This window comes from Ovis canadensis, chromosome 2 (genome assembly GCF_042477335.2).
Source record: "Ovis canadensis isolate MfBH-ARS-UI-01 breed Bighorn chromosome 2, ARS-UI_OviCan_v2, whole genome shotgun sequence".
NCBI lineage: Eukaryota > Metazoa > Chordata > Mammalia > Artiodactyla > Bovidae > Ovis > Ovis canadensis.
Window position 1 is genome coordinate 245,952,652 of NC_091246.1, and position 12,624 is coordinate 245,965,275.

Here is a 12,624-nt window from a genome sequence, read left to right on the forward strand (position 1 = left end):
TGTTTCCTAGTCAGCTTCTTGAACTTGGGAATGCTAAGGAGAAACAGAATGACTAATGTTTGGAAAACAGGAGCTCCATAACAAGAAGTATACTGTGGGGCGAGGCTATCTGGCAGGTTCTGGAGAACCCTGATCCAGAGTTGAAGGCTGCACCCACAACCTTTCCACCCTGCAATGCTCAATCACATTTCTTCCAAGAGTGAAGCAAGATCTAATCGCCTAGTTTTGAGAACCCACTTGAGTGCTAGTAGACAAATGTATACTCAAAATCAAGGCAATATTTGAATAAGAGTATCTAGATCTGGGAATTCCTTGGCAGTCCAGATTTTAGGACTCTACGTCCACCGGTCAGGGAACTAAGATCCCGCATGCCCTGGGATGCGGCCAAAAAAGAGAAAGAATACCTAGATTCAAGCCCTAGTGCTACTGCTTACTATCTGAGCTAGCATAACTGCTTAGCCTCGCGGAGCCTCTTACCTTGTAAACCGGCGGTGCTAACCATCTCTGCCTACTGGGAAAGTGCCACACTGGGAAAGTGCCGCACTGGGAAAGTGCCGCACTGGGAAAGTGTACGTGACCTGAAGGATGTCTACGGGGAAGGAGCTGTGGAAGTGCTGGCAAGGAGCCAGGAGATCTGGGTTCCCAGCCTGGTTCTGCCACTAGTTTGCTGTGTGACCTTGGACAAACCTTTCTCTTCTTTCCACCAGGGTTAGTTTCCCAACTGATGAAACCAAACTAGACCAGTGGTTTTCCAAACTTCTTTTAGCCAAACAACTCTTTCTTTGAATCAAATCTGAAATAGATGCCCCATATATAAGACAGATAAACACAAAGCAGCACTGTATACCTTGTTCCCTCTGGGTCCTTGCACGCCCACCCCTCACAACACTGGGGTTCTGTGGCACACTATAGGAAAACCACCACTAAGGTTTCTTATTGCTCTCTCCAGGACTTCAGAACCTAAGACCATGTCCTCTACTACTGACTGCTAGAACAATCTCAGGAGCACCATTTAAGAACTGTAAGATTACCTCCTGTCTCTTGCAGTGCAGTATAGTAGACAACAACTTAGCTCCAGAGTCAGAAAGATTCTGTCTGTTTTGGCTCTGTCTGTCTGATAGCTGTGCAACCCAAGATACACACTTAAACTTCTCCGGTTTTTACTTTCTTCCTTTCTACAACTGGGATAATAATACCTTTCTCACAGGATAATGTGAATATTAAACGAGAATGCACATTAGGCTCAGGGCCTGACACACAGTATAAGCACATTAAAAAGACAAAATTAGTGTGAAATACAGAAGAATCTGAACACCTGAAATGTATCCCCATTACCTCCGTCCCCAGTCCCTTGGGTGTGACTTCTGAGCCACAAAGGAGGCAGTAATGTCTGTGGCCCAGAGTCTCACCATCTTAACATGGACAGAGAAGCCTGGCTACTCTCCCCTCACCCAGACCCACACAGGGACAGAAATGACAGAACTGTCCTAGGCCCAGCTCTGCTAGAGCTCTAAGTATTCTGTTCTCTCATCTTCCTGGTCCTGGAGTGAGGAGGAGCTGGGCAGAGAATGGTTGTAAGAGACTTTGGGGCAGTCCGGGCTGGAGAGAGTTCCACACTTAGAAGCAAATAATTTCCACCAAACTTCCTCTTCGTCCCGTTCTGGCTTTGCTCCCTAAGTTAAGGCTTAAACATAATGACAGATGAGACTAGTATTGACTCATCCCCAGAAAGGCCTTTTGTGCATCATCCTTCCTTCCCAGGGAATATACAGGGAAGTGTAGTAGCTTTTTAGGGATGGCTGCACCACAGAAAATGACTGTTTCAAAGTTTCTCTCACTCTACCCCCCTGGTCACGGCTTACCAGTCCCGGGATAGAACTCTGATCTAAGGTGGGCTGCTTAGAACTAGAGTCAACTAGGGTTTTAGTTCATTATGGGCTGTGCTCTTGAAGCAGACAAAGCTGGTCTGTGGAGCAAAAGAAGTAAATGTCCAAGCAGGCATTTAGAATCCATTATCTAATGGATTTCAATTCCTGACTTCAGTTTTACCTGAGGCTGGCCATACTTGTCCTTGAATTCTATGAAATACCTCTATACCCTCAAATAAATGATTCCTTTGAAAAAAGAGAAAAACTAGCTTGTCATACTTGCCACTGATGAGGTCTTATTAACAGCAGAAAGATTGAGAGTTCCTTAACTAGCCCCAGAAAAAAGAGTTGAGGGTTAGGATAAGGCTGGAGGTTGGTGGAAGGACGCACGCTCCCCTCTGACAGCATCTTACTGTTCTTCCATCAGGCGGCTAAACTTCTCCCGGGCCAGATCCATTAGCCCGTCTACTTCACTCTTGGAGCGTTTGAAGTTCTCGATGCTGAACGCATAGACCGTCACCTCCAGGATGCCCAAGTTCAAGCACCAACGCAGAGTCTGAGGGGGAGAAGGCAAGGAGCTAGGATACAGGAAGACCAGGAAGGGAAATGGGGCATGCCTCAGCCCCAACTCAGTGCTGGAAGTGGGAGACAGACTTTCTTCCTTCTGGGTAGAGCTAGGATAATACCAGAATAGGGAACCAAACAAGCAGAAAGCCACCAATCGAGAGACTGAAAAATGTGAACTTAATCAGTATTATTATGCTGATGCTGCTGTGGTTTACTGGAAAGAACTCTTCGCTGAGAGAGTAAAGTTCTAGGTCCTAGGCCCTGACTCCATCACGCACTTGCTATGTGACTGCTGGCGTATCATTTAACCTCTCAGGGCCTAAATCTCCTTATCTGTGAAACGGCATCACAATCCATCCCTCACCAGGTGGCTAAAGGTACATAAGAACACAGGTAGCACCACTCACAGCATCATTATTCCAGAAGACTGAGAGACTGATGAATTATAAGAAAACACGCAACGACTGCGCAAGTGTGTAGCATTTAAGTCTCCAAAGTGTCTTCACATACATTATTTCATTTCATTCTTCAAGCAACCCTTTGAGAAAGGCTTTATTGTTTTCATGCCTACTTTACAGATAGTAAAACTGAGGCTCAGAAAGTGAAGAAATGTATCAAAAGTCCACAGTTCTACTGTATGAATCCATTATGTGAGGTTCTAGAACAGCAAATACTCATCACATTGAGTGACAGAAATCAGAACAGTGGTTGCCCGTAGAGAGGAAGAGGAGGTAGCACAGGGTTTCACTGGGAGGGGGCACAAAGGAACCTTCTAGAAAGATGGAAATGCTCTATATCTTGATAGGGGTGTGGAATAGACAGAGGAGTGCAACGGTCAAAACCCCAAATTTGTGCATGTCCCTGAATGAAATTACACCTCAATGAAAAGAGAAGTAAAACTCAAATTTAAACTCAGACTTCTGGTACTTCTCTAACCCAGTGCCACTAAAGGTGGAGAACCAACTGGAGCTGAGAACAGCAGTGCTGAGACAGGGAGCCTAGAGGTTAAAGGCAAGGGGTAGAAGACATTCAAACAGAACTGAAGAAATAAAGCTGAAGAACCACCTTTCTAATTCGCTATCAGACACACAAACACATTAACTGCCAATAGGCTTGGGCCCTGAAGACCTTACCAGGCAGTGAACTTAGTGGGTACCTCCGGGTTGGAGCCCACCACTGACCTCAGTCAGTAAAGACGCTAATAAGAGCTTCAATTTTTGAGCACTTCCTTTACGCCAGCATGCGCCACATGCTTTTCACTGAAGCATGTTGTTTAACCCTTATGTTATTTCCCCATATCATAGATGGAGGAACTGAGGCGAAGGGAAGTTATGTAACTTAAAGCAGGTCGCAGAGCCAGGAAGTGGCAGAGCAGGGGTGCCAATGAATTCTGAGTGACCACAGAGCTTAAGCTCCTAAGCACTAGGGCAAGATCGCCTCTAGTCACAAAAGAGAAACATCAGGTCAACAGACCTGAAGACTCCACTATGTTGGAGAGAACTCCACAACCACTCATTCAAGGCAAAAAGTATGATTGTGCTGGCTGTGTTCTTGTGCCAGGAAGCTGAGATCCGTGAGCTAGTTTCACAAAGATCAACACAGTCCATTGTTATCGTTAAATTTAATGTTTCCCAATTTGCAATAGGCATTAAAACCATAAAATGCCAATGACCTTTGTTGGAGTCATGTCCTTGTTTGTCTGGTACTTTTCCTAGTTTAAGCACTTAAAGGCCCATGTCCTGAAAAACACCTCAATCTCAGGATGGGTAGTCAGCCCCTACTTTTGCTCTGGAAAGGTCACATCTAAGAATTTATTCTAAATCAGTGCCATTTATCAAAGTGAAAAGCGGAAGTGTTAGTTGCTCAGTTATGTCCAACTGTTTGTGATCCGATGGACTGTAGCCCACCAGGCTCCACTGTCCATGGGATTCTCCAGGCAAGAATACTGGAGTGGGCAGCCATTCCCTTCTCTGGTGGATCTTCCTGATCCAGGTATCAAACCCGAGTCTCCTGAATCGCAAGTGGATTCTTTACTGTCAAAGCAAGCAGGGAAGCCCAGCACCATTTATAATGTCTAATAACAGTGGAGCAGCTGAACAAACCATGTCAGATCCTCAGGATAAAATGTTCCACAGTCATTAAAACATACAGGTAGAAAGGCTATATATGAACCTAGAAAAATACTTGCCCAAATGTCAAGAAAAAACAAGGTTATCAAAGCTATAGATAAAATATAGACCAATGGAACAAGATAGAAAATCCAGAGATAAGCCCACACACCTATGGGCACTGTGTCTTTGACAAAGAAGGCAAGAATATACAATGAGGAAAAGACCAGTCTCTTCAATAAGTGGTGTTGGGAGAACTGGACAACTACATGTAAAAGGATAAACTCAAAATGGACTAAAGATCTAAATGTAAGACCAGAAACTATAAAACTCCTAGAGAAAAACATAAGCAGAACACTGTATGATATAATTCATAGCAAGATCCTCTATAACCCACCTCTTAGAATAATGGAAATACAAACAAAAATAAACAAGTGGGACCTAATTAAACTTAAAAGCTTTTGCACAGCGAAGGAAACTATAAACAAGGTGAAAAGACAACCCTCAGGAGGAAATGATAGCAAATGAAACTGACAAAGGATTAATTTCCAAAATATACAAGCAGCTCATACAACTCAATAGCAGAAAAACAATCAACCTAATCAAAAAGTGGGCAAAAGACCTACCCAGACATTTCTCCAAAGACATCCAGATGGCTAGTAGACACATCAAAAGATGCTCAACATCATTATTAGAAAAATGCAAGTCAAACCTACAATGAGATATCACCTCACACCAGTAAGAATGGCCATCATCAAAAAATCCACAAACAACAAGCGCTGGAAAGGGTGTGAAGAAAACGGAACCCTCTTGTACTATTGGTGCAGTAACAGCTGGAATGTAAATTGATACAGCCACCATGGAAGACAGTATGGAGATTCCCTAAAAAACTAGGAATAAAACTATCATGGGCTTCCTTGGTAGCTCAGCTGGTAAAGAATCCACCTGCAATCAAGGAGACCCTGGTTCTATTCTTGGGTGGGGACGATCCCCTGGAGAAGGGATAGGCTACCCACTCCAGTATTCTTGGGCTTCCTTGGTGGCTCAGCTGGTAAAGAATCTGTCTGCAATGTGGGAGATCTGGGTTTGATCCCTGGTTGGGAAGATCAGCTGGAGAAGGTAACAACTACCCACTCCAGTATGTCCAGGAAGACAGTATGGAGATTCCCTAAAAAACTATGAATAAAACTGTCATACAACCCAGTAATATCATCATTAGGCATATACCCTGAGGAAACCATAACTGAAAAGGACACATGTACACCAGTGTTTACTGCAGCACTATTTACAGTAGCTAGGACACGGAAGCAACCAAGATGTCCACAGACAAATGAATGGATAAAGAAGCTGTGGTATATATACACAATGGAATATTACTCAGCCATAAAAAGGAACGCATTTGAGTCAATTCTAATTAGGTAGATGAACCTAGGGCATATTATATAGAGTGAAGAAAGTCAGAAAAACAAATACATATTAACACATATATATGGAACCTAGAAAAATGATTGATGAACCTATTTGCAGGGCGGCAATGGAGACACAGACATAGAGAACAGACATGGGCGGGGGTTGGAGGAGAGGGTGGATGAATGGCGAGAGTAGCATAGAAACATATACACTACCATATGTAAAACAGATAGCCAGCGAAAATTTGCTGTGTGACTCAGGGAACCCAAACCCCCTATAACAACCTAGAGGGGTGGGAAAGGGTGGGAGGTGGGAGGGAGGTTCAAGAGGGAGGGGACATATGTATACCTATAGCTAATTTATGTTGATAAATGGCAGAAACCAACACAGTATTCCTGAAACTCCAATACTTTGGCCACCTGATGCGAAGAACTAACTAATTTGAAAAGACCCTGATGCTGGGAAAGATTGAAGGCGAAAGGTGTAGGGGATGACAGAAGATGAGATAGTTGGATGGCATCACCAACTCAATGGACATGGGTTCAGTAAGCTCTGGGAGTTGGTGATGGACAGGGAGGCCTGGTGTGCTGCAGTCCATGGGGTCGCAAAGAGTCGGACACGACTGAACGACTGAACTGAACTGAAAAATAATTTTTTTCAAAAGCTATAATTTTACAGATGTTAAGTCATGTTGAACATACTATAAGGACTGGGATGAGACACAGAAAAATATAAACTGTTGATTAAAGTGGTAAGAGGAGACAATTTTGCTTTTATATCTAATATTTTGTGATGATTCACTAGATTTAATTTTTTGTGAATGTTGATATGAGACTTATAGCTAGCAAGGAAGAAAACAAACAGCTATAAAAGCACTCTCAAACCACAGCAAACTCAGGGCTTGGTTTTTGAGCTATAATCCAATTCTCCCCAGACCATTCACCCTTGATTCTGCCTCCCACACCCACCTCTGCCAGTTTGTTGAAGCCCTGTGAGTGCCCCTCCTGCCGCTCCACTTGGCACTTCTTGGCATAGCGACGGTTCCCATCCATTATAAATGCAATGTGTTTGGGCATGGGGCCTGCCTGTGAAATAAGAAGACAGACACATCACATACTACTCAGAGATAAAGGGAGACAATATGCCAAGCTGACAGGCTTGAGTCATATGGTAAAAGTCCTGAGGGAGGGAATTGGGTATGCGGTACTTTTTTGCTCAATACATAAGCATTAAGCACTTTTATTTATTTTTATTTATGTGTTTACTGAGCCCTTACTAAATGTCAAGTACTATGCTGGATTTTTTATACTTTACCTTAGCTTTTTTTTCATCATACAAACATATGAAGTAAATAGTATTATCTGCATTTTACACATGAAAAAACTGAGGCTCAGAGAGCTCAAGTGACCTGCACAAGTTACACAGCTAAGAAGAGATAAAGTGGGGATTCAGAATGAGGTCTATGTGCTTTCAGAGTACATGTCTTAACTATATGCCCTTAACCACCAGCTTGGTTTCATTAGCTTTCAACTGGAAGACATAGGAAAGATAATGATGGATGTGGTCAAATGTAGAGGGCATCCTCCTCATAAAACAGGCATCCACTTCCATCTGAGTCCTGTCACACAGAAATAGAGGCCTAAAATTGTTGGATCTTCTTATTTCACAAGAGAAGACACTCAAGATTTTCATAAAAATTTCTATGTCAGGAGCCACTTCAAAACAAACAAGAAAGGCATTTGGGAGGCAAACAAAACTTCTTATCTGGCTTAGAGCAGCCTTACATTGTCCAACACAGCAAAAATTCACTCCTTGGACTATTTGCCCTCACTGGAGGGTTTCTTCATAGACTGCTTCCCCTGCAACTCTCTGACATTTTCTATTTTTGCCCCTACATAGAGCTGCTGCTGCTAAGTTGCTTCAGTCGTGTCCGACTCTGTGCGACCCCACAGACGGCAGCCCACCAGGCTCCCCTGTCCCTGGGATTCTCCAGGCAAGAACACTGGAGTGGGTTGCCATTTCCTTCTCCAATGCATGAAAGTGAAAAGTGAAAATGAAGTCGCTCAGTCGTGTCCGACTCCTAGCAACCCCACAGACTGCAGCCCATCAGGCTCCTCCATCCATGAGATTTTCCAGGCAAGAGTATTGGAGTGGGGTGCCATCGCCTTCGCCCTACATAGAGGCACCCCCCCAAAAAAATTCCAATAAAGTCATGAAGTTTGTTGTTCCCAACATAAGACTGCAGTGATTCCCTAAGGAGATGCTTTCCATTTCCTGCACTGCTTGAGATCACTTGGCATTTTTTGTGTGTGGGGAGGTGGGGTTCAAGGCTTACTCATAAATTCACTGCTACCCACTGCTTGGCAGCCTGGGGCTGAAACCAAACTGACTCGCTCCAATCTCAAACCTTTCATATGCAGAGGATATAACTTTGCTGTGATTCCTAGAGAAAAAGTTGAGGGAAGATCTGGGGGAACCATGGAGTGTAGTAAACAGAGTGATTAGTCTTCAAATGGCTGAAAGGCACCCCCAACAATAGTAATTAAAAACTGCTAGACACGCTGCAGAGTGCTTTCTATGTAGTTTCATCTAATCCTCAAAACCACCACATAAAGTCACATGGTTAGTACACGACAGAATAGGACGTTCATTCATAGTTGTCTGCCTCCAGAACCCAAACTCTTAACCATTATGCTCTACCATCACATCAAAGAAAGATTAGTTATTTTATCTAAACCCAGAGGACAGTACTCGGCATGACCGATCAAAGCTCTACAGAAACAAATTTCAGGAAGACCTAACAGCCGGTGGTGCCCAGTGACACCACGAGGTTCTGGGTTTCTTGAAAACGCAGGAGTTAGGACAATAATTTGCCAGAAACGTAGACTCTCAATTCTAAGATTCTTTAACACTGCTAAATTCTATTACAAATCCACAAACGTCAGGGATTACTCAATTTTAATAACAGGTTTTGATATAAGATTACCCAACAAACCAAAGGCCAGCTGGTGCTGTGAGCCACTGCTCACCTTTATGATATTGGCACAGAACCGCTCCCAAAATGACAGCTCTCCTTCTTTGACCCATGACATAGTTCTTGCCCCGGAGAAGCAGCACAGGACGATTAGACACCAGCCAGGTAACTGTATAAACAAGAAAGAGAACCATAAGTCACCACGCCGGCAAACAACTACGTTTGACTTGCAGGGATTCACCAAAAATGGTACAGAGCAGTCAGCATTAGAACGCAAAGGCACTGGCCTAAACCTCTAGTCTTTCTCTACCCAGACTTATAAGACAACAGGACTTTGAGGGCAGAGGCCTTTTCTTGGCTCCACGGGCTTGGTGGAGCTTGCTGCTATAGTCCCTTCTCCCTCAGTGTCTGCACCGCCTTTTTCTGAACATCTATTCAAAACGTCTGCTTCCTGCCACATCGTAGCGCCTACATCCTGATCCTTCCCCATTCTTCCTTTTCCATCCTCCCTCGGTGCTCCAGGTGGACAACGCTTTCAACCCTGCACCCGTTACCTCCTGACCTAGAGATTTCCCAATTATTTATTCTCTCACTGTCTCTTCCACTGTCCCTTTTGCCTGTCCCACAGCTGCCTCTTGCCCAGTCAATTTCTCTCCTCCAGTCCACCTCACCCTGAATCCAGCACCTTGACAAGCTCCGCCAGCACCTTCCAACTGCTCCAGTGGACCGACACTTCCTCACGACGTGGCGCTGGAAGAACACGTCATCGCTGGGCGCTGGGACACGCCTCTTCCGTCACCTAAGGGGCGGAGCCCTGGCCTACGCTTGCGCGGTCGGAGGAGGAGAGATGAGGGGAGCGTTCCCGGCCTTTCGAACGCCTGGGGGCGGGGTAGGGTGAGGCGAATTCGAGAACTGGGCTTTCCGCGGTGAGGCGGGCGACTCGGCTCCGGGCCAAGTGTCAGGGACCTTGCTGGGGAGGGCGAGATCCAGACCACCTGAGAGAGCCGCTAAGTCTGTAGACCGTCCGGTTACAGGACAGGACTTAGGAGTTAGGGGAGCGTCATGTCAGAAATGCCGAGACTTCTCAGCCGCTAGCAGCAGATTAGGACTGCTGAGATAAAGGGGTAAGACAGTGTTCTGCTAACTGTAAGGCTGCAGAATTGACTTTAAATCTGATACAAGTCTTAAAAAGCATGTGTTTACACCATTTTGTCTTATTTAGTGGATTTAATCGTTTGCGAACTTCCTGTCTCTCGTTAGTCTCACAAGACACTTAACCTCAATCCATTTTGTGCTGACTTTAAGGCGCACACATTTTAGGGTTTGCATTCGTAGGACCTACCCAAGGAACTAAAAAAAAGGATTAAGGTCAGAAAGAACTCTAAGAATGGCTTCTAAACTATAAGGCCATCAGCTAACCCTGCCAGAAAAATCGGGGGTATTCTTTCTGTATCAAACCTTTAACGAAAAGGGCTGCAGGAATTCGAGTTACTAACTCACAAAAGGAATTGGGAGTTTAGTTTTCTCAAAATTAAAGGAGGGAAAACAAAAACTACCATTTTCAAAGAACCTTCCTGTTTCTAACTTTCGATTCCAGTGTCATCAAAGAAGCAAGAGATACTGCAGTCATAACTCCCAATTCATTACTTTGTCTTCCACTCTTTATGATAAAAGGGTTATTTTTGAGTGAAATGATCAAAGCCCGCTAGAGATGAGTAACCCATCCATGAAATTTCTTAAGCTTTTCCATCCTTCCTGCTTGGCGTCCAGGTTGCCTATCTGATGACTTCAATTTTGGAGGAAAACCATTTACTGAAATCCAGTATTTTGCTGCTTTTAACATCTTCCATGACCAGCTTTCTGAGAAGGCAGTGGCACCCCACTCCAGTACTCCAGTACTCACTCCAGTACTGAGCGACTTCACTTTCACTTTTCGCGCACTGGAGAAGGAAATGGCAACCCACTCGTGTTCTTGCCTGGAGAATCCCAGGGACGGGGAAGCCTGGTGGGCTGCCGTCTATGGGGTCACACAGAGTCGGACACGACTGAAGTGACTTAGTAGCAGCAGCAGCAGCATGACCGGCATTGACTTGGTAGAAGTCCCTGGAGTGTTTAGTTGCTCTGTTGTGTCTGACTCTGCAGCCCCATGGACTATAGCTCGCCAGGATCCTCTGTCCAATAGATTTCCCAGGGAATGCTGGAGTGAGTTGCCATTTCCTTCTCTAGGGGATCTTCTTGACCCAGGGATCAAACCATCATCTGCATTGCATAATTCTTTACCAGTGAGCCACCAGGTAAACTTCTTATCCTTGTTTTTGTTAATGGTTTCTTGTACTTTGTGTGATAGTTGGTATGCTTCCAATCAAGTAAACCCTCCTTTTTATGGGGGGAGCTAGATGTTAAGAAAGGCTAGCGAACTTGTTAACATGTGTTTGTAACTAGTCAGTGTATCTCCTCTGGCCTCACTTTCCCCAGATTCCAGTATTTCCCTCCCTGGGTTGCTACAGGGGGTTAATTAATTAAGATTTGTAAAGGGCTTTGAGGAGCAAGGGACAAAGTATTATTAGGGTCTCATGCCCCAAGCCATGGCCCCATCCTTTCATCCCAGCTAGTGGCACAGGCAACCCCATTCTTATGCATGCCAAGCCCTTAATCCCCTCTTGAATGTGGCAGCTTCCAAGGAAAGGACAAGAGGCCTTAACTAGAAACAAAAATCCACTGTAATGAGGTGCTAAAAAGACTGAACTTTCAAGATTCACTCCTAAGAAAATGGCTGAACCGAAAACTTAGTGGTTCTTCTCATGACTTCTGAGTCCCAATCCAAGAAGGTGGAAATAACGGTAGGAGGAAGGCGCCTTAAATATCAACCAAGATGACAGTTTCAGTACCAATAAGTTTTTATTCATTGTATATTCCCAAGGAAAACAAGGAAGGGAAAAGGGTCAGCGTGTGTGTTACAAAATGATAGCAAATGGGAAAGGAAGTACCTGGCACAGCAAAATCAGCCATCAAATAAACACTGCCCAGATGGGGTCTCCAAAGCCCGAGGGGCTATGTCTCCTGCAGTTCAGGAATGAGAAGAAGGGATGAGGAGAAGAACAGATGGGTACATGCTTTTCTACCCTCCCTCCCTCCCTCCCCATAAATTCAAGATTTCATACAAAGCTTTGGTTTCTAGCAGTAAACATGGAGTTACATTCGTCCGTCTGCTATTAAACAATCTTGTGGCTACTTTGACATAAGTTTCTTGCACCTGCATAAAAGTTCCTGAGTGACTTGGATATACATTCATCTTTCCTTTCATGGTCTCCCAGCCCCACCTTCTACATGGAAGGCCCCCTTCATTGCTTCTCTCTACCCTTGGAGTTGGTCTTTATCCATCCAAATATATCAGTCCGTTTAGCATGAATCACATCAAGGAATGGACATGACTCGAGATTGGGAACAAGGGATGGAGCGATCTTAGCTTCTTCAGGATTTTTGCACAAATCACTTAATCACAGATACCCCACAAATTAAACGTATAGGTATATGGTCTATTTTGGGGGGTACAAAGGTGGAAAGAAGAGGGAGTAGGAATCTAGTTTTCAGGACAGATCTTGTTTGAAATAGGAAATAGAGGAAGGGGAACACGAAAGTGTAGTTCAAGACCCCCCTAACTTCAAGAGGGGCCCCCAAGCTTATGTTTCAGATCTTT

At 44.4% G+C, this 12,624-nt stretch overlaps 1 protein-coding gene across 9 annotated transcripts in view; it reads right to left on the bottom strand.

Annotated features, from left to right (window-relative positions):
- DHDDS (dehydrodolichyl diphosphate synthase subunit) overlaps positions 1-9,721 on the bottom strand; it is a 35,700-nt gene extending 25,979 nt beyond the window's left edge. For 4 of the 9 annotated variants that reach the window (XM_069578925.1, XM_069578923.1, XM_069578921.1 and 1 more), the window contains exons 1-4: positions 9,613-9,721; positions 8,983-9,096; positions 6,922-7,038; positions 2,282-2,424 (exon numbers count right to left, since the gene is read on the bottom strand). In XM_069578925.1, coding sequence (XP_069435026.1) covers positions 2,282-2,424; positions 6,922-7,038; positions 8,983-9,045 — 323 coding nt within the window. In that variant the 5' untranslated portion in view covers positions 9,046-9,096; positions 9,613-9,721. Of the gene's footprint in view, positions 1-2,281; positions 2,425-6,921; positions 7,039-8,982; positions 9,099-9,598 lie in introns of all 9 variants that reach the window. The other 5 variants (XM_069578924.1, XM_069578922.1, XM_069578920.1 and 2 more) reach the window with 2 other exon arrangements.
- Between the last annotated feature and the right edge of the window lie 2,903 nt (positions 9,722-12,624).